At 41.8% G+C, this 21,046-nt stretch overlaps 2 protein-coding genes across 7 annotated transcripts in view; one reads left to right on the top strand and one right to left on the bottom strand.

Moving 5' to 3' along the window:
* The window catches only part of trim59 (tripartite motif containing 59), a 79,761-nt gene extending 73,552 nt beyond the window's left edge, over positions 1-6,209 (top strand). Inside the window, exons 1-2 of one of the 2 annotated variants that reach the window (XM_081370150.1) lie at positions 1,220-1,263; positions 3,667-6,209. In XM_081370150.1, the coding sequence (XP_081226276.1) occupies positions 3,681-4,838 (1,158 nt within the window). In that variant the 5' untranslated portion in view covers positions 1,220-1,263; positions 3,667-3,680 and the 3' untranslated portion in view covers positions 4,839-6,209. Of the gene's footprint in view, positions 1-1,219; positions 1,264-3,666 lie in introns of those variants that run through there. The other variant, XM_081370151.1, reaches the window with a different exon arrangement.
* smc4 (structural maintenance of chromosomes 4) overlaps positions 2,401-21,046 on the bottom strand; it is a 38,083-nt gene continuing 19,437 nt past the window's right edge. For 4 of the 5 annotated variants that reach the window (XM_081370145.1, XM_081370149.1, XM_081370146.1 and 1 more), the window contains exons 14-24: positions 20,730-20,955; positions 18,795-18,874; positions 17,560-17,712; positions 17,353-17,479; positions 15,954-16,143; positions 13,679-13,823; positions 13,420-13,593; positions 12,315-12,497; positions 9,986-10,218; positions 8,224-8,407; positions 6,183-6,524 (exon numbers count right to left, since the gene is read on the bottom strand). In XM_081370145.1, coding sequence (XP_081226271.1) covers positions 6,366-6,524; positions 8,224-8,407; positions 9,986-10,218; positions 12,315-12,497; positions 13,420-13,593; positions 13,679-13,823; positions 15,954-16,143; positions 17,353-17,479; positions 17,560-17,712; positions 18,795-18,874; positions 20,730-20,955 — 1,854 coding nt within the window. In that variant the 3' untranslated portion in view covers positions 6,183-6,365. Of the gene's footprint in view, positions 2,911-6,182; positions 6,525-8,223; positions 8,408-9,985; positions 10,219-12,314; positions 12,498-13,419; positions 13,594-13,678; positions 13,824-15,953; positions 16,144-17,352; positions 17,480-17,559; positions 17,713-18,794; positions 18,875-20,729; positions 20,956-21,046 lie in introns of those variants that run through there. The other variant, XM_081370148.1, reaches the window with a different exon arrangement.

Raw genomic sequence — 21,046 nt, 5'->3', positions numbered from 1 at the left:
ATCATACATTGTGATTTCTGGATTTGTTTTTTTTAGATTATGTCTCTCCCAGTGGACATGCACCTACGATGACAATTTCAGACCCCTCCATGATTCCTAAGTGGGAGAACTTGCAAAATAGCAGGGTGTTCAAACACTTATTTTCCTCACTGTATAAGGCAGGTTTTGCATGAACTTAATTTAACTCAAGACATCACTAATAGGTCAAGTAAAATATAATGATATATTGGCTAATATAGTGCATGTATTTAGCAAAAGCGTTCATTTCTCTGGCGAACTAACAAGCTGTGGACACTGAACGATTTGCCTGAGGTAAATGCTGACATTGTTTACAAGATGCTTTATTGACGTCTGCGGTTTAAACACTGATTGAGCAATTACACGAGATACATTTCAAAAGATAATCGTGAATGCGCTGAAAAAAAAATTGTTTGAATTTCGTGAATTTGAAAGATGACACTTTGTTTCTTATCGAAATTTGTTTCTTTCTTATCAGAGCTAACTTAAATTATTGGTGGCTACGCTGTATTTGTATAGTGTACGTAAGATACAAGACCAAAAGATCAAATTTATTTTGCATTAGCATGAAGCTGCAGTTTCACAGTCCATCAATCACACTTTCACAAAAAAGTGTTTTTTTTCTCTTCTTACACTTGAAAGGCGATTTTCACCTTTTCAAAGCTTCTCTTAAGTATGCAAATTTAATTTACGAATGTAATTTTATGTAGCCTACACTTTCACTAATCCTTGTTTCTAAACCAGGTAAGAAAGTAGACTATTCTAGACGCAAACGTATTTTAGGAATAAAACCCTGAAGATTCCGTCTGAATTATTGAAAATAATGGACGTTTTTGTTTATTCAAAGACCCAGTCAGTTATTCCTTATATTTTATAATTAGTAAAGCTGTGATGCCTGAGTTTGGCCAGAGGGCGTATTATTGTACAGCAAGGATTAACTATACCTGATTAATGTTTCATCTCTCTCTCTCTCTCTCTCTCTCTCACACACACACACACACACACACACACACACACACACACACACACACACACACACACACACACACACAAACAAACAAAAAGAAACGGACTGCGGGATTCAATAGCAACTTTCCACCAATCACGTTTCTCGTCTCAAGACGCAACATGTGTCGCATTCAAGACGTGTTGAATCAAGAGATGTGATTGGTGGAAACTGGAAAGTAGCGAGGACGCGCATGCGCGTTGTGTTTTTATTTTGGTGGGCTCGTGCTGTTTATGACGGTCAGTTATTAGCACTTATTTCTGTTTTAATAGACATAAAAATGTTTCTCAATTTTGAGAGTCCTAATATGCGTATGCTAAATAGCACGCTGAAGGTGTTTGAAGAACTTTTGCTAGTTTTTGTTTCAAATGTCACGTTATTTTCAACATCAATACACCACTACATATATTACGTACCCGTGTTAAATTAATTTATACATAGAGTTCTTATGTTTAACTGTCTTGATGTTTTGCTTGTATTAAGCGGTGTACGACTTCCGGTTGTATGCCTTCTCAACACAGCTGTGTCGGACACACCGGGGACTTTTCAAGTCTTGACTACAATAAAACATATACTACATTTCCACCGTTATTGTGCTTTATAAACATGCAGTAACTCACTGATGTAAGAAGACATTTTATATTCTTCAATTATGGATACTTTATGTTGACACTGAACTCTCTTGAAACAATATTCACACTCACTAATTAAATTTGTTTACTAACATTTTGGACATTCAAGCGTCATTTCCTCCACATCTCACATCACCCTTCATTCTGTGATGGAAATGACAGGAATAACATATCAAGACTGCCGTCTTGCTGATAGTGTTAAAAATATAAAGTATAAACATCTTTTCTTATGTTTTTTAATAAACAAGACTCATTGACCAGGATAAAAAGGTATTTAAATGGCTGAAAAAGACTCAATACAAAATTAATGTGACCTTTTAAAAACCAACAAAAAAGAAAAATCCTGTTAAAGGAATAGTAAAAAAAAAAAAAAAATCAGTAATTAATTACTCTCATGTAGTTCCAAACCCATATGACTGTCATTAATCTTCAAGACACAAATGAAGATATTCATGAAGCCTGAGCTTGCGTTGACCAAACTTCAGCATTAAGCCGCTCACCTCATATGGATTACTTTCACCATCCCTTTATGAACCTGTGTCAAGGATTCGAGTGAATAAACTTTTGACGGAGAGACAGAAATCTCTCAGGATTCATTAAAACATGTTTGCGCTTCGAAGATGAACGGAAGTCTTATTCAGAGCTCAACGTTAAGCCTTTCATGTGCTTGTCCTAGAAGTAAATCAGTCATTCACTTGTCCAAGTAAAACATTTGCTTATCCAGAAAGAAAATAGACTTATTTTGTGTTGTAAATGTAATTTATTCTGAAGCAGTGTTCTCATCAGTGTTCAGTCAGATTTGATATATTTAAATCTACATATTCATGATATTTTAACCTTTATAAAGGCCATTTTCCCCCAATCATTTTAAATATATGCTTAATTTGCTTAAAGGTTCTTAAATTTGATCAATAAATTTAATTAGAATAATAAGACACTATAGGCCTGTTACCAATCAATAATTGTTTTTAATTTACAAAAAATAAATGTTGGAAAGAAAGATACTTTTAAACACGAAACTAAACCACCAGTAGGTGGCAACAGATGACCGTCTTAATGAGTGAGTCATTGAATCATTATTCAAACAGGTGATTCACTCAAGAATGAGTCAGTTGTTTATGAATGGGTCATTGAATCTTTGACTCAGCCGATTCGTTCAAAACGGTGAATCACTCAGTAATGAAACACGGCTGAGTGTTGCTGTGAGATGCGCGATGGTTCTGCGGTGATCTTTGTTCGGAACTATTTTCGCTGCTGAAATAGAACAAAAACAGTCAATATTGCATCTAAAATGTAAGTGACTTAAAATTAGTGTTGCTGTTTGTTTGAGCATAAACAACATCTGCAAAGTTAGACACTCAAAGTTCAAAGCAAAGGGACATATTTGCTTTTACAGAAATCACTTTAAGGACTACAACAAACAGCTGGTAAGGACTACAATGAGCTTCCTTCCGGGTTAGTGACATCACCAACCCTAAAATTTACATAAACCCCGCCCCCGGGAACGCGATTTATAGATTATCAAGACAGAATATGCTAATCAATGACTAGAAGATAACTACACATCAGCTTCATAAATTCACCAACTAACCATTCAGAAATGTCCTGTTGCTCTACATGTTGTCACTTCTTCTTGAGTCAGTCCATCCTTGTCTGACTCCGGTTTGAACATAAAAGGCTAAAAGTTTTTAAAATGTTCAGTGTGAGTGTGTGAGGTAATTGGAGCTGCACACACACACAAACACACAAGCTCTTGAAGCTCCGCCCCTGTGCCGGGAGCAGCAGCTCATTTGCATTTAAAGTGACGCACAAAAACAGCTTTTTTTTTGCTCACCCTCAAAATGTGACAATTTTGACGTGCTATAATAAATGATCTGTGGGGTATTTTGAGCTAAAACTTCACACACACACTCTGGAGACATCAGAGAATGATTTTAGATCTTGTGAAAAGGTCATTATAGGACCCGAGGACCAACACATGCACTAATGCCGCTTCCCCTCCCTCAGCAGGAGCCGCCGCCGTCATGGAGGATCTGGAGGAGGATCTGACGTGTTCGGTGTGCTACGGCCTCTTCACAGACCCGCGGGTCTTGCCCTGCTCACACACCTTCTGCAAGAGCTGTCTGGAGAGCGTGATGCAGGCGTCCGTGGAGGTGTCCGTCTGGCGTCCGCTGCGCCTGCCGCTCAAGTGCCCGAGCTGCCGCAGCGTGGCGGAGCTGCCCACCAACGGCCTGGACGCGCTGCCCGCCAACGTGTGCCTGAGCGCCATCGTGGAGAAGTACCAGCGGCCCCGCTCGCCCGCCTGCCCCGAGCACCCCCCGCAGCCGCTCAACGTCTACTGCGTCCAGGACCGGCAGCTCATCTGCGGCGTCTGCCTCACCGTCGGCCGGCACCGAGGGCACGCCATCGACGACCTCCAGACGGCGCACGCCAGGGAGCGCGCGGGACAGGCCCGGCTGATGGAGCGGCTGAGCGGCGAGCGCTGGGAGGACGTCTGCGCGCTCGCACAGCGCCTACAGCTGGAGAAGCAGCGGAGCGAGGCGCTGATCCAGGACGACCGTGAGTTCACAGCCCAGTTCTTCCAGAACCTGGAGCTCATCTTGGCTCAGAAGAGGGACGAGTTCCTGCAGGCTCTGGAGCGGGCGAGCGTTCGGCTGGCGTGCGCGTACGACCCGCTCATCGAGCAGCTGAAGCGGCTGCAGGAGGAGCACAGTGCGGTGATGGCGCTCAGCTCCGGCGTGGAGCGCGAGGAGAGTCCGCTGGTGTATCTGGAGGCGGTGTGTGAGCTGAGGGAGCGGGTGGAGGCTCTGATCCGGACGCCGCTGCCGGAGATCCCCAGTGTCCCGCTGACGCCGCGGGCCGAGCCCTTCCTCCAGGAGCACTGGTGTGGCCTGAGCGTCAGAGCACTGGGCGATGGGCCCGTCCCGGAGATCTGCGCTCAGGCTCCGGCTGCGGATCAGGCTCAGCGCTGGCGCCTCCGCTCGTCTCCATCGGCTGTGGTCCTGATGATGATCCTGATGCTGCTGCTCACAGGCCTGTGTGTGCATCACTGCGCTCTCCGTCACGCTGAAGAACCGCTCCTCTTCTGTCCCATACACGACACCATCATGACACTACACACTTTAGGAGAACACATCTACCAGCATCTTCTCAGCTTCCTCAACACACTACACTGGTGTTAAACGCTCCGGATGCTGCAAACTCTCAGCCTTCGGGAGAAACTAACGGAAGGAATTTCTGGGTGAAACTGGTTTGACCTTACAAACCATTGGCACACATTTCTTTTGCTCATTTCATTTTGTTGTATACATATCTGAACATGCAATATATCAAAAGAACAGAGCCTCTGCTTTTAAACAAAACAATGTATTTCAACACTTGAATGTGGGTTTCATAAAAAAAGAAGCAAAAAATCTGAGAAAATGATGTTTTTGTCAAAGACTGCATGTGGATCAGATTCAGAGATGATGAAAACACAGATGTTTTAGATCGAGTCCATCAACACCTCAAAGCTTCAGTCCTGAGTCGACATTTCATTCAGTAACTTTAGGCAGCTTAGATGTATATGTTGTTTTATGTTTACGTTATTTTACACACGAATATATCACGTTTCTGCTCCTCCTGTGTTGTGATCAGGAGATGCTGTACTCTTTCATTAGATATGTAATAGCGCCCCCTACTGTATAACAGTGGAAACTCGGATACCCAGAAAATCGGGGAAAGAGTTAAAGGGGTCACAACATTACTTATGTCTTAACATGTTCCTTGAGGTTCAAATAATTTAAAAAAGTTATAATTAATTAGTTAAGGATGTTTTGAAAACCTCTACAAACATAAATCCAGTATTTATAGACAGTATTCTGGAGTAGTGTATAGTTCAGCTTTGCGATGTAGCATCAGTCAGATTCAGGACACTTCCCCTTCCGACAAACGCTTCTTTGTGAACGCTGCATTAAACTGTGCACCAATTACAGTTACAGGAGCGATGATCTAAAGCTAGCGTGTGGAGCAAGTCAGACGCAAACATCTTCCAGTGACACGTCACAATGTGGAGGAAGTGCAAATATTCACTCATCAACAAATGGTATTTTTGAAGTCTTGAGCTTATTTTATAGTGCAGTGACCTCTCAGAAGATCAGGGCAATCCTGATTCCTCATGGCACGACCCCTTTGACACAAGCTGCTCAGACAGCTAATGTACTTCAGTAACCATGTAACCATGCAGCACTAATAAACTACATTATCCATGATGCATCAGACGGCACTGCGTGGACCCCACTGACTACACGAGCACAATGAGATGCCGGAATGCATCTTTCAACATATTTGGGACCTACTTTTCTGAACTGTTTGTACATTCCTAATTTTTCCATTCAGTCTTTGCTTTCAGTGATAATTGTCACCTAAAGAAATACGAACGTTAAACTCTTCTGTACTGGGGTTTCTTCTGGTCATTTAAGACTGGAGTGTCACAAAACATCAAGTGCTTATTGTGTTGTGGTAAAGACGTACACGTGTCACAGAACTCAAAGCAGTAAATTTAATGTTTATTTAAAACATCCAGCTGCAGTGCAGTGAGAACATGATAACATTGCATGTTACACCTATTATACCATAGTAAAAAGTCACTGTGTGTAAAAGAGGTTAAAAGGAGAGAGCAGAAAGATGAGGGGTAGACCTGTGAGAGGCTTGCGGAGAGGAGTGACCTCTCAGGCCGTCTCGATCTCGCGCAGGACGATGGTCTTGGGGTTGATGGCCACGTTCTTGGTGGTGTTGTGTGTCTTATAGATGCCAATGAGACGGTCGGCCATCTCGAACATGTTGTTCCTCAGGGAGATGATGATGAACTGAGCATTCTTGGTTTGTTCCTGAAACGATGTGGGAAAGATGACAGTTACAGCTGTTCTGTTGTTATCTCCAGTGTAACTGATGCTGATTTTCCTCAACAATCAGTGATTCGGTTACACTCATTTTCAGCATATTATTGATGATTGCGCACTTGTTTCAGGCTTGCACTGAATTTAGTTTAGGGTGACACTGAATGCTACACGGCTAATGAAAGGATGCTGACGGCAACTGAACCCAGAACGATCATGTGTTTGGTGAGTGGGACTCATCCAGGACGGACAAGCGTTTCCACTACATATGCAGTGTTTTCACTTAGGGCTGGGTATTGACACAAATTTCACAATTCGATTCGATTTCGATTCACAAGCTTGCAATTCGATTCGATTCAATATTGATTATTTTGGATATCAGGGACAATACATGGCAAATTTTCTTAAGGAAAATTATGGGAACTATGGGAGTCAGTTGTAGCCTATAGGCTTCATTAGCCCACTATAATATTGAAGGTAAAAATGAACTGATTTGTATACAAACACTTAAAATACACTTTGTTATTTTTATAATAATGTATATAATATGATAATGCAATGTGGATATTTCAATGTGTTGGTCTTTATACAGGTTTGCAGCACGCTTTCTAAAGTCAAATTTAAGACCCGAAGAAATATAAATTAATACTGTACATTAGGGGTGTGCAATATTGACAAAAAAAAATTACATCTCAATATTTTCAGTTTTGTTGATATGTGATTTTGTGCTGGTGCCATGGCTGGTTTAGGCCTGTTGTTTACAGCGGACTCAAACATATTCATATTCTATGCAGTGGTCAGTTCACAGCAGTGACCGAAATTAACATTTTTATTAATGGGCAATATTTGCCACCTTAAATTGATTTCCAGGGGCATTTTCACCCATATACGGACATCATTTCTAAACGTAGCCTATTAGAAGAATATCAGTATAGGGCCGTTACCAGTCAACTGAAATCATTATCAGCAAAATCCATCTTTGCAGTGCAGAGGAGACACAAGAGGCATTAATACATTCACACTGCATTTACAATTGCATGAAGCTATGAAATATTTTTTTTTTAAATTTAATATTTAAATAATTTTAATTAAAGGGTACTTTAAATATGAAACTAAAACCGCCAGTAGGTGGCAGCAAGACACTGTCTTAAGTGAGTTGAGGGAGTCCGATTCATTCATTGTATAAAATATTACATTTGCAATTGTGCTGGGGAAAACTGCACTCTTGCTCATGTGATTTATTTATATCATATTTTGTAGTTATATTACTTTAAGACAAAACCTCTTTTACGGCCTTAAATCTAATTTAAGACTTTTAAGATCCACGGGAGCTCTGTGATGCAAAGTGTCTGGGTTTATTTATTTTACTGGATAGTCATGCACTGCTGTTAAAATGCTACAAATATTGGAAAATAAATGACAAACATTTATTTATTTTAAATGTAAAATGTTTTAAACCGATGTAGTCCGGGACCGAGTGGCACCATGTTACACCCCCACAGCTGACAGGGTTTCTGTGAGCGAGTAAATACACTAGCAGAAACCAGTCAAAGTCTTCTCGTGGTGTTTCATTTAAACTGGTACATCTCCCACCCACTGAAATCCCTCTCAAATGTGTTGAGTGAACAGACGAGCGTCCCGTGGCATCATGCTGGTGTTATAAGATGGAGTGTGTGGTGCGTGCACATACGTAGATGTAGCAGGCCACGATGGAGACGTTCTTGAAGTCGAGGGCGGCGTCGATCTCGTCCATGAAGTAGAGCGGCGTGGGCTTGAAGTGGTGCAGGGCGAACACCAGCGCCAGAGAGCTGAGCGTCTTCTCTCCGCCCGACAGGTTGTAGATCTTCTTCCAGCTCTTCTTAGGAGGACGCACACTAGGAGCACACAGGACAACAGCAGAGCCGTCAAGACATCGCTCAGGGGAGGACCGACCGGGACCAGAGAAGAGCCACAGTGATACATGACCCAATAGACCTTATCCACAGATTACTGACAGATGAAGGTGAGGCTGAGAGGAACAGACACGCATCTCTTCAGCAGTGGTGTGTCAAGTACTGGAGTAAATGTAATTGGTTACTGCACTTAAGTATCTTTGGCTACTTTGTAGTTTTACTGCGCATCAAAGATATTAGCAACTTTTACTCTGTACTCGAGTACATCGCAGGCGTCTCGTATATGAGATGAGGCCGAAACCGGCACGCCCAGTGCAAGTAGGCTTTGACCATTTCATGTTACATAACATTATTTTATTTATCCGTTATATTGATGATGCCTTTCTGAAGGATAATGGTTTATGGCCTTTTTGAGCACTTGAGCTTAACTGAGACCTGAGTGTTTTTAAGAAGTTGTTGTGTCGACTTTGATTTATTGCAATATTGAAGTGTCAGTTTTATTTTTATTTTAGAAAATACACGTGATTGTTCTCACAAAATCAACAGTTTCTTGTTTTTCACTAGCATGTATCTTTGGTGTTCAGGACTAGTTCATCTTTGAGCCTACGTTTAATCAAGTCATCTTCATTTATACAACGCTTTAACAATGTAGATTGTGTCAAAGCAGCTTTACAGTGATAATAGGAAGTTACAGTAACAGAGATTGTTTTGGCTTTATAGCAGCTCTAGAATACAGTTATTGTCCAGCTAAAGTTAGTTTGATTGATTCACTTCCGTTGTGAAGATCATTAGTTATTAACTTAGGGGCCGCTAACACAACACCGTCTAGTCCAGGGGTTTTCAAAGTCTAAGACAGTGGGCCTCCTTTTGACACAACTTACCCAATATGCTGATGAAACACTACTGAAATATCTAAGAAATGTCAGTAGACAAAAAAACCCAAACATGATCTGTGGAAAATAAGTGCTCTAGCAGCTTTGTACAGCGTATACCACTGAAAACACAGTACGTCTGTCCCTCACAGCCTCGCTTTCATCATACCGGTCCTGGCGCTGCTCTGAATAAGATTAGCATTAGCGATAACGTTGTCTGTGAGAGCGCTAGGGATGTCTGCACAGCACAGAAAACAGCGCGCAGGTCATCTCACGCTTGAATTGTTTAAAGTCATAGTGAAATGCTCACAAAGGAATCGATAGTTTAACATCAAGTATCCGATTCCTGACCTCTGACCCTACTCTTGAAGGGGTCGACGCAGTTGCTGAAAGTCACAGCCAGTCTGCAGATACTGGGCAGAGTTGAAGGATTTCACAGAAAATCATGGAGTGTATAATCGGCACAGACCTTCAGATTATGAATCCACCGGGTCAGAGGACATCAAACATGTCTGACTTTTCAAACCTATTTTAGAACGCACTGTTTTCATTTGTCATGCGTCTCGTAGCAAGGAGGTGTATGTACCCGTGTGAGTTTGGCCAAGCTTTTCTCTTTTCATCTACAAAGTTGGCCAGTGTTGTGCTGTCAGTTTATCTGGTAGAGCGTGTGGTGTTAAGCACGTGACACCTGAACATGATGCCCTCCGAGAAGGGATCCAGACTGTCCACCAGCTCCAGCTCCGCGTCTCCGCCCAGCGTGAGCATCTGGTAGTTCTCCTTCAGCTTATTGGTGATGATGTTGAACCCGGCCATGAACTCGTGCAGCCTCTGCTTGCGAAGGTCCTCACAGCCTCTCTTGAAGCCGTCTCTCTGTGTGGTGATGTCATCAAGCTCCGCCACTCTCTGCAGGTACAGCTCCTCCTACACACACACACACACACACACACACACACACAGGTTGAGTTATTCATTCACCTAGCAGGGGTTTTAACTGTCCAATTAGGGATGCACTGATATGAACATTTGTGCCGATACAGGTCATTCTTCATATTCGAAAGCCGATAACCGATATATTGGCCGAATAAATCTAAATAATAATTAAAACAAATATTATAATTTTTGAGAGCCTGATTACAAAAACAAAAGTCTCACAATTAAAAGCCAAGCACACAATTATAATGATGTTCTCTTTATAGTTTTATGTAGCCAATATGGCCCCATTTACACTGCATGGTTCAAGTGACCCAATGCCGATGTTTTCCTCTCGTGTGGCACAGATCGGATATGACCGGTGGACGTGTAATGGGCCTTTCACACAGGACGCGGTATGCGCGGCACTGCGCTATAAAACCCATTCATCTCAATGGCTTGCGCCGCGCAAGGACGTTTTGTTGCTGCGTCGACCAAAGCGCAAGCGCAGCGGTGCGCATCATTGGCGTGCTCACGCCGCGGTCAAAGTTCAAAATAGTTCAACTTTTGCCGCTGCGCTCTGTGACGATTACCAGCGCGGCCAATAGAATCGAGGGATCCAAACAAGCACGGAAATCAAAATGGATGAACGTCTAGTACTAGTGTGTGTGTCGGAATTTCCTGAGCTGTACGAGACAAGTTTGAGGTCGGTTTAGGAATATCGTCAGGAAAGCTGTATTCACCAATGAGTATTATGAGGATTTGATGCTCAAGAAACATTTATGATTATTTTCACTGTTGAAAACCGTTTTTATTTCAGGATTCTTTTATGAATGGAAAGTTCAAAAGAACAGCATTTATCTGAAATAGAGTCTTTTGTAACATTATAAATGTAGAACGGGACAGATTGTTTGCTGCTGACCGAAAGGAGGAACAACAGTAATAGAGCTCCCGCTAAAAGTTTTTAAAACTCTGCCTACGTCATTGCGCAGCGCAAATCGCGTCCTGTGTGAAAGGCCCATAAGCAGGAAAAAAACGCATAGATTCCGGTTTTCTCAGATTGGACTCAGGCCTCACTCGTATGTGGTAATGAATCGGATATGAATCGGATACGTGCATTTGCGTGTGCCATGTAAGCAGACAAATCGGATATTCCCCAGTAAATGCGCGGATGACCCGAATCCGCAGCCAAAAACAAATCCTCCTCCCGCACCAATAATTTTCTCTGATTTAAGTATCCGATGGTCAAAGTAGCCTACTATTATTCGTATGTGTGGTTACGCGTGAGGATAAATGGATGATCATCACCTTCAACAGCAGACTCGGCGACAGTTGATGCGCGCATCTTTAATGGTAACATAATACACTGATGAATGAGCGCTGCTTTTAAATGAACATTTATTTGACAGAATTTCATTTTCTTAATGGCACAAACAGGCTTTACTCCCTTGAAACTTAAACTGGAATGGAACTTGCTCATATTTTAGAGAATTTAGTTAATATTTTCGTTAATAATGATTTATCATATCCACCCGCGACCCACCCGAAATTAATCAGAATGTTATTTTTATTACTTGACCCGCCCGATCCGCGGATTATCCACAGAGCCCCCGCGGATATGACCGCGATCCGCGCATCACTATAATAATTGTGTCTGCTTCTGCATCCATTGCATATAGAGCTGTTTTACTTAATTTTCCGGGTCAGAACGTCTACATTTGGTTGTTTCGGCAGTGTATAGTGTAAATGCAAATATCGGATACGGGTCACTTTTAAAAGATGATGTAAGCAGGTCGTCAAAAAAAAAAAAATCGGATATAGTCAGCAAATCGGAATTGGGCATCAAGACCTGCAGTGTAAATGCAGCCTATGACAGAATTGCACTACACGTTTCATTAACACGATTTCCCTCTTTTCTGAAGTGATTCCAATCATATTTCAAGCGATTTAAAATCATCATCTGAAGTGTCTCAGCTGAAGGAGATAATACATTATTTATCGGCTTAATTTTCTTGTCGGGCCGATAACGAAAACATTACAAATGAAGGTTACGCTTTATTTTAAGGTGTCATTGTTAGGTACTATGGTGGGCGAACAGGAGCACGCACCTTCTTCTTGAACTCTGCGATGGCCCCCAGGTTGGGCTTCATGTTGGAGCAGCGGTCCTCCAGCAGAGCGATCTCGTTCTTGATGACGTCTGGGTTGCCGATGTCCTCCAGCTGCTCTGGGCTCAGGGCGGGCAGCTCTTCTGACGGAGAGCCATCCAGCGGGTGCAGCGACAGCCGGCCGGCCTGAGCGCGAGCCGAGAGAGGAGGCAGACGGGCTTTTACTCGCCTTAAACAAAACTATATTACACCCGATAATGGGCAAAAGAGGAGGAATCCACAGGACCGACAGCAAACTGGGTGAACAACCAAGACCGAGCACACAGAGAGATGATATGAGGAGGGGCAAATAAACTAGTAACAAGGGGACTGGGCTAAAACGTGACACGCAGAGAAGCACAGATGCTAGACAAACCACAGAGGTCATGTGTTCACACAAACACACTCGATATCAGACATCGTTACTAACATATCTGCGTTAAAGCTCTAATGAAATTAGTCTGTGTTTAGGGAACTTAATTATGATTATACAATGAAGCGCACAATATATTGGTAACTAAACTGATAGATATCGGTATAGGCCATGAGCGGTGAATTATGGGTATCGACCCTGAAAAACGTTGTAGCTACAAAATAATAAAAGTTGGGCTGTGCACCGATTAATCACATCCAAAATAAAAGTTTGTGTTTACATAATATTATAATAATATAAATTATATAGCATATACATGCTGATGTATCTAATATATACATTCATGTGTGTGTATTTATATATACACAAAATAATTATACACAGTACACACACACACATATATTATGTAAACACAAACTTTTATTTTGGATGCGATTAATCGTTGCCCAGCACTAAATAAAGTCAATGGCCCTTGATAGTGTGATTGCGATTCATCATGTTGATTAACAAGATTAAAACACTTAAGCCTTTACTTTCTCCAAAACACCCGTGATGATCAATGATGCCGTCCGTCTACACTGGACAGTGAAACTCCGGTTTAATGATTAGCAGCTGAAATTGATTCAGATGACAAACACATCTGAACACACACATTCCTGTTGCTGGTGATGTCAGGTGTGTGTGTGGGCTCAGTACCTCCTTCTCCCAGTGCCGGATCTTGTTGTGGCACTCGGCGATGGCCGTGTCGATGTGCTCCACCTTCAGCCGGACGCTCAGAGACTCTTTCTGCAGCGCGTGCTCCTGCTCCTGGAGGGCCTTGATCTCCTGAAGGACGCCGCGGTGCTGCTCCTGGACCTCCGGCAGAGCTTCCTACACACACACACACACACACACACACACTCAGGCCTTGCCGTGCTGACAGACGGTCTGAGCCAGAGGATGGACCAGTAAATACCTCGGCTTGCTGGTAGGTCTGCATGATCTCTCCGGCCTGCTCCTCCAGCTTCTTCAGCTGCTCCGTCAGCTCCTCCATCAGCTTCTCGTTCTCGCCCATCTCCTTCTCCAGCTGAGACACGCTCTCCTCAGACTTCTTCAGGTTACTGCCGCAACACAGGACAGAAGCACGTCTGAAACGATCAACTGGCTCTCTACACACCCAGTCCTCTCAGTCAAGCTCATTCCACAGATTTACATGAGGGTGAGTTTCAGTAGCGCTCATGAAGTGGTTAATAGCACTCTCTTCTCACATGGGCTGGAATTAATTGAGATGTTTTATCTGTGGTTTTACGCTAAAGAGACTGGTGAAGCATGTCATTTGTGCTTTACAATGATGGGCAAGCTGATTGTTTGTTTTGGAATATAATGTTTATATTGTAACCCTTTCTTGCAGTTGGTAATCTACCAAAATGCCTATTTTTATATATAACATTATTTGCGCCACAAGGCCGTGGCAGTAAATGAAACCCAGTCACATGTGAAACTCGATCACGAATCCAGTAAGTGCATCGCATCATGTTTTCATCAACTTAAATGAATGGGTCACTGAATCACTGACTCGCTAGATTCGTCTGAAACGCAGACTCATTCATAAAGGAAACACCAGTGTTTCCTCAGAGATGCGCAGCGGTTCAGCTGTGATTGTGTATTTTGAACTATTTTCATTGACAAAACTGCAAGTCACATAATATTAACTACATGTTTATTGAATTGTTGCATCAAATCAATACGTTTGCAAACTCCCTTTATAACCATTAGTTAGAAGACTAGTTGATTCAAAGATTTAATATAAAGCCTGCTTTAACGTCGCTGTTTTTGAACTGTTAATGCGTTATTGTCGCATCAACTCGCCCTTCATTCAACACACGAGAGATCTTCTTCACACGCAGTATGAGACTCTGCAGTCCGACACGTTCTTCCGCACACCTTTGATTGACAGGTTATAATCGGCCCTGATCATCTGCTGTTTTTAATAGAGATGCACCGATTACAATTTTCGGGGCCGATTCCGATTTCCGATTTTTCATTAAGTTTGACCTGCCGATACCAATTTCATTTTTTCTAACCACTTTACAGCACACACAAATATTTATTTTATATCTTTTCTGTAATAGAACATTTTACAATTTGCATAGTACATTTTTTTTTGAACAGATAAACACTATAAAATAGAACTATATAAATTACTCCAGGAGTGGGTAATTCAAACATCTAAAGTGCAGTGTTATGGAAGAACCATTTCCTTTTCACATTCAATATCCAATCATTTTTTATATATGTATTTAGCAAACTAAACGTCTGTATGAAAACAGGGAATGGCAATAAAATAATATATAAATAAAAAATAAATAGCCTTGCAGTATAAAGATATTTCTCAAAGCACTCACACACAGGCCTATTGCAATCACTTGTACAAACTGAATAATAAAACCAGTTTAATTGGGTACATTTTCTATAAATATTAGTCTTTGTTTTCTTTTCTGACATAGCCTACTCCAGTTCTTGTTAAAACACGCAAATTCTGTGCATTTTGGGCGCTTTTTTGTGAAACCCTATTTAGGCTATTTTCCATCAAAAGTGTGCTTTCCCTTTAATTGAGCGTGAGCAGTGCAGCAAATAGACTCGGCGCCGAAACACGCGCTTCACTGCTCGCGACGCTCCTGCTTGACGCTCGCGCGCTGCTCCCGCTCCCGTTGTAAAAGCACTCATTAACATGCACGCTGAAAAAAAATACGCACTTGCGGTCTGAACGGACGTAATTCACGAGGTTTTCCGCATGTGCTCCGTGTGCACGTGTGATTCTGATGTTGCGCGATGTTAATCATGCGGCGCCCGAGTGCATTTGACCGGCATAAAATCGGCATTTGTCAGACTGACCGGCCGGTCGCCGGTCACGGCCGATCACGTGAAAATCGGCCAATTCCGGTCACCAGCCGATCAATCGGTGCATCTCTAGTTTTTAAACAATCTGCCGCTGGCCGTCACTTACAATAATTGCTTTTATCGGCCGACACCGATTATTGGTCGATAAAGAAAATGCTGTTCTTATTCAGAGAAGAGCAAAGTTTTTCATTTCATTAGTTTTTTCTTTGAGAAAATGTTATATTTACTGTACCTGATCTACATCCAATCTAAATTAAATTGAATCAGGGAATCTGTGTTAATACCCAGCCCAAATGTTAATAGTGAACTATTTAAACCGTCACTAATAAAGCCCATGACCAGTGACTGACCGTCCGGCGGTCTTGATGGCCACCTGGGCTTTGGTGACGGCTGAGGAGCACTGGTCCAGCTGTGTGTTGATCTGGTCCAGTTTGTCCTGCTGGGCCTTCAGCTTGTGACTGTTGATGTCCACGATGAGTGTGTGCAGCCTCTTCACCTCGGCCTCCACCTTCCCCGCTTTACTGGACGCCGCCTCGAAGTCTTCAGCACAAAACACACATCATTATATCTACACGCCTGTCTGTCTGAGAAACTACATCAAGGTCTGCTTTTTCAGCCGAACTGAGACAAACAAGCAGCTCTTAAACACTCAGGTGTCATCACTAACACAACTACTCATGCATTCACAGACACAGCAGCACTTTGGTTTCCACTGAATAAAGTCAAACAGGAATGATAAAGATTTTCATTTTTTGGTGAAAAATATATATCGGGGTTAAACGCTTTAATGCGTAAAAATGGATTGTTTTATTTAGCAAGCATGTCACCACTTGGATTATAGAAGGAAAAAAACTATTTACAGCCAATATATGTAATTTATTAAGGCAATCTGTTTTTTTAAAGCTGTTTAACAGTTATAGAGCTATAGAGTTATAGAGCTACCGATGGGCTGATCTCCATAAAAGTTTGCATGCTTGTTTGCAATCATGTCGCATGTTCTCACTTATTTTCATAAATTTGAGTTTTTGTTTAGGAATGAGAGGCTTTTGGGTAGACTTGGCCACGCCTATTTTCTAAATGATACTCCTATAGCTATCCAAAAGTCAAAGTTCAACATCTTTTTGATAATTATTGATCTAGAGATCGTTGACCTTGTCTAACAGCTGCTCAAACTTCATTGGTCAATGGCGGACATGTTTTTTAAGATTCGCGAATGTCCTCAAAGGCAGTCTTGGCACCTTGGAAGACGACACCGCATGCCAACTTTCAAGTCAATCAGACTTAGGGGATGTGTAGTTATAGCCAATTTGGTGTTTTTTTCCATGTTATAGCACCACCACATTGCCAGTCCCCCCTTTTTTTTTTTTACACAACCACATATGTTGCGTTTGGTTAAAATATCTAATTCCGTTCACAAATTACAGCTGTTTTGGCATCCCTTAGAAATCATGAATTTTTTTTTTTTTTTTTTTTGATAATTATTGACAATCAGCCTCGGGAGAATCTTGTTGGACGGGTTAGATTCTGATCGGGGGAAAAATCTAGGACTTGTTTGAAAAAGTAGGTTATTCAAAAAATACCCGAAAATTTACGGTTTAGGAGTTATGAGCGATTTTGTACTTTTCACGGTCTGCCCGATCACTTTTAGGGGAGAATGCCGATGCTTGGAAATCGTATCAGTTACAATAGGGTTTCAGTGCTTGAACTAACAACGACAAATAAAAAAACAGGACGGCGCAAGGAACGCACCTTTCCTGTAGCCGTCCAGGCTCTTCTCCATCTGCTTCTGCTTGGCTTTATCAGGAGCGGCAGAGATGACGTTGGCCTCCAGCTGTTTGATCTGAGTCTTGAGGTGGAGCTCCTGCTCGGTCAGGCTCTGTAAGGCACAGGACTGGTTAACAGAGGGCTCACACACGCTCATGTCTCATCACTCGAGGGCCTGCTCAGTGGTCGGACCTGGATGGTGGCGGTGTACTTCTCCAGCGTGTTCTTCATGTCTCTCAGCTGAGATCGGGCGGTGTGCACCTTCTCCTCCAGCTGCTGTTTCCTCTGCTGCCAGTCCTGCAGCTGCGTCACCTCCTTGCTCAGCGCGCTCTCCATCTTATCCAGCTGCACACAATCACACATCTCTAGTTCCCGAGTCTGGACTCACTTCAATCGTAAGCATCTGCTCTAAATAATGATGTGCCATTTTCCACAATCAGAGCATGTATTATGAAGTTACGAGCGAGAATGTGTCAAATTCAGCATCCGTATATGATTTACACATGGGTCTTGGGTTGGCTTCATGTTCAAAAACTCACTCAAGTTTAGTAATAATTATGCTTTTTGTATTCTACTCATTGAGACCTTTTTTTTAGGGGGGGGGGGGGGGGGGGATTCAATGACTATGCAGGCACAACTGTCTCCTGCTCGTACAGCATCGAATCTCTCAGCCATGAATGTGGTAAAACTAGGCCAGTCACTCACTGTGAAACTGAAAGGCAGCTGCGTCCAACATAACTTTTGGCCTCAAAGGAAATAGTCATTTTACCAAAACCAAAAGTTTTTTGTCAAACTGAAACAAAAAATCAATTCTTGGGATTTGAGAATCAATATAATTTAAGAATCAGTATTGTTTATCCCAATGAAGATAGAGAAATCAATATGGCCAACTCAGCCCTAGTGTCCACTAGGCTTGCTACGATAGTCAGTGTTCAGAAGCAACACCGGTTACATCACTTGCCCACCGCCACCCACCGTCGATTATAAATATAATTTTTTTTAGACAATAGTGTAGTTCAGTCAGAGAACAGACACTCCAATTAAAAACTGAACATGTCTGCTTAATAACCCGTGAGCTGAACGAGAGTCGCAGCACAGACCAGCAGCAGGAGTCAGATCTCATTAATCACGAGATTGAGGAGCTGACTGACAAGAGGATGACGGATATTTGCTGTCAAAGCGAAATGTAAAAGCACCAATATTTAAGCGAATTTGTCATTGTACTGTTTTGTTTGGTGTTTTACATTAAGAATAATAGGCTAATGAACTCACTATTCAAGCAATCCACACCCGAATTGGCGCTCATTTGAAAGTGAAACTAAAATGTGCACGGCCGCACTGGCATAGTGTCCACACAGCTGACAGGCTGGTGAAGGGGAGCTAAAGAGCATTATTAGATGTTTAGGTGTGAGCGCTTCTAGTCTGACCTGCTCCTGAGTGACTTCAGCGCAGACGGAGGAGCCCATCCGGCCCTTCATCACACGCCCTCCTCCTCCGGTCATGGTGCCTGAGGACATCACAAACATGAGCACATCACACCACAGTGACAGTGAGAGCGCGCTCATCCACACATACCTGCACAACTTGAAGAAACGATCACAGAAATATTGGTGCGTTCAAGCCATCTCGTAAAGGTCGTAAAGCAAAGCACACCTGATGCACATTTCTTTGGTATTTATTTTCTAGAACTAGAGTTTATGAACCTTTGTGTAATTAATTAAGAGAAAGTAAACCGCCATCTTACTCCGACGAAAGTGACTTGATATATTACACATCTAGTGAGAAGTGTTCAAATTCAGCACAGAATTCTCAGTTATAAACATCACATATATCAGATCAAACAGCACTGATGTGGAAACCAGGAGAAACACTGTGCCATGGCTCTTTAGTCCACATTCACCATGGATATAATGTAGTAACGCTAACTGTAACCACGGTATTCTCTCAGAAATAGTCAAATGTTTTTACATTACTCATTTCAGGGTTCATGCATACTTTTGGGAGTGAAATTCAAGTACTTTTCAAGGTCTTTATAAAGTGCTTCACACATTTTCCAGCACTTCAAATCTCTAAATATGACCCAATTTTAATGTTATTTTTAATGTGATGATTTGTAAAACTAACAGTTCGTGGCAAACAAACTTTTATTTTAAAAAACAACGTGACATTTACACTATAACCAGTAGATGGCGGCAGAGGAGCACTTATTGACTTATTAGCCATTTCCACACACTAATATAAGGAGAAAAGTAAAAAGTCACAGTCTCAATAAAAAATAAATAAATAAAATAAAATAAAATAAAAACCTTCAAATTGTGACTGCTTTGGACAGACAGCAAGTAAAGAGCGATTCTTTAATAATCACTGAAGCTATCAGTCAGTTCAGTGTGGTACATTTAATAAGAGTAGAATATTACATTTTTCCCTATAGATTTTTTGCATGTTACTGTTGACAAAAGTTAATTTTATCTACATCTCAATTCAAGTTCAGTGCTTTACTGTCAAATTTCTGATAAATAAACATGTAATATTATTAGTAAATGCAATTATTAATGCAAAACAATAGTATTATGATTAAATTACCTGATTATATTTTATTTTTATTAACATTTCCCCTGATTTAAATCATCACATTCAGATTTTTTTTTCCCACTAAATGTTTAGATTTTATAAAGTTACTGAATAAAATCAAGTAGTGTACATTTAGTGGATTGTGTTTAACACAAAAGTAGTGGTGCAACGGATCACAAAATAATAATAATTTATATATGGGGACTTTGCTTTTCATTTATCACTTAAAGCTCACTTGAAGTTTTTCAATACCAATAACAAAACCTACTAGGCCTAACTGATAGAGACATTATTAAAAACAAGTGAACAGTCAGTAATAAAATAAGAACAAATACACAAATTACAAGCATTGATGAAACTAACAGTAATATTCCGGTACAGAAATTAATATTAAAGCCTAAAATGTAAAACACTTTGTTCACTGTAGAAATTAAAAATAGTTTCATTTTTGTTAAAGCTGTATTTTGATAAACATTAATGACACAACATTATCGCCTCTTCTTCTGTGTTTAAAATTGTTTGAATGTGTAAATTGGCAAGACAAACGCGTCCAAATGACAAACTTTCACTCTATGATGGTTAAATTTAGCAGTTAATCCGCGAGTCACATGCGTGCCGAACCGTGGGGCAGCCGATCCGTACGGGTCACGATCAACTGCGATCCTTTGCACCCTACATAACAGACTGATCACCAGTTCCACACACTCTGAGGTGTAGATATTCTACCGATGATGAAGAAAAAACAGGATCAGGGTGTGTGTGTGTGTGTGTGTGCCCCTGAGTAAACTCACCGGCCTGCTCGATGACCTGGCCCTGCAGCGTGACCACCCTCCAGCGCTTGTTCTTCTGGAACGCCACTCGCGTGGCCTCCTCCAGGTCTCTGGCCACCAGCGTGTCCCTGAGGGCGAAGTAGAAGGCAGGGCGCACGCTCTCGTCCTTCACACGCACCATGTCAAACAGGCGAGGGATGTTCTCCGGGGTGGAGATGGGGCCCATGCTCTGCTGCCACACTTTCATCTGCACAACAACACCACACATCACCACTACAGGACACACGGGACAGGACTTCCCATGTACTGTGATAAAGGGGTTCTGCGAGGCAATCAGT

This window comes from Scardinius erythrophthalmus (assembly GCF_964197995.2).
Source record: "Scardinius erythrophthalmus genome assembly, chromosome: 7".
NCBI lineage: Eukaryota > Metazoa > Chordata > Actinopteri > Cypriniformes > Leuciscidae > Scardinius > Scardinius erythrophthalmus.
The sequence above is the reverse complement of the archived record's forward strand: the minus strand, read 5'-3'. Positions and strand labels throughout refer to the sequence as shown.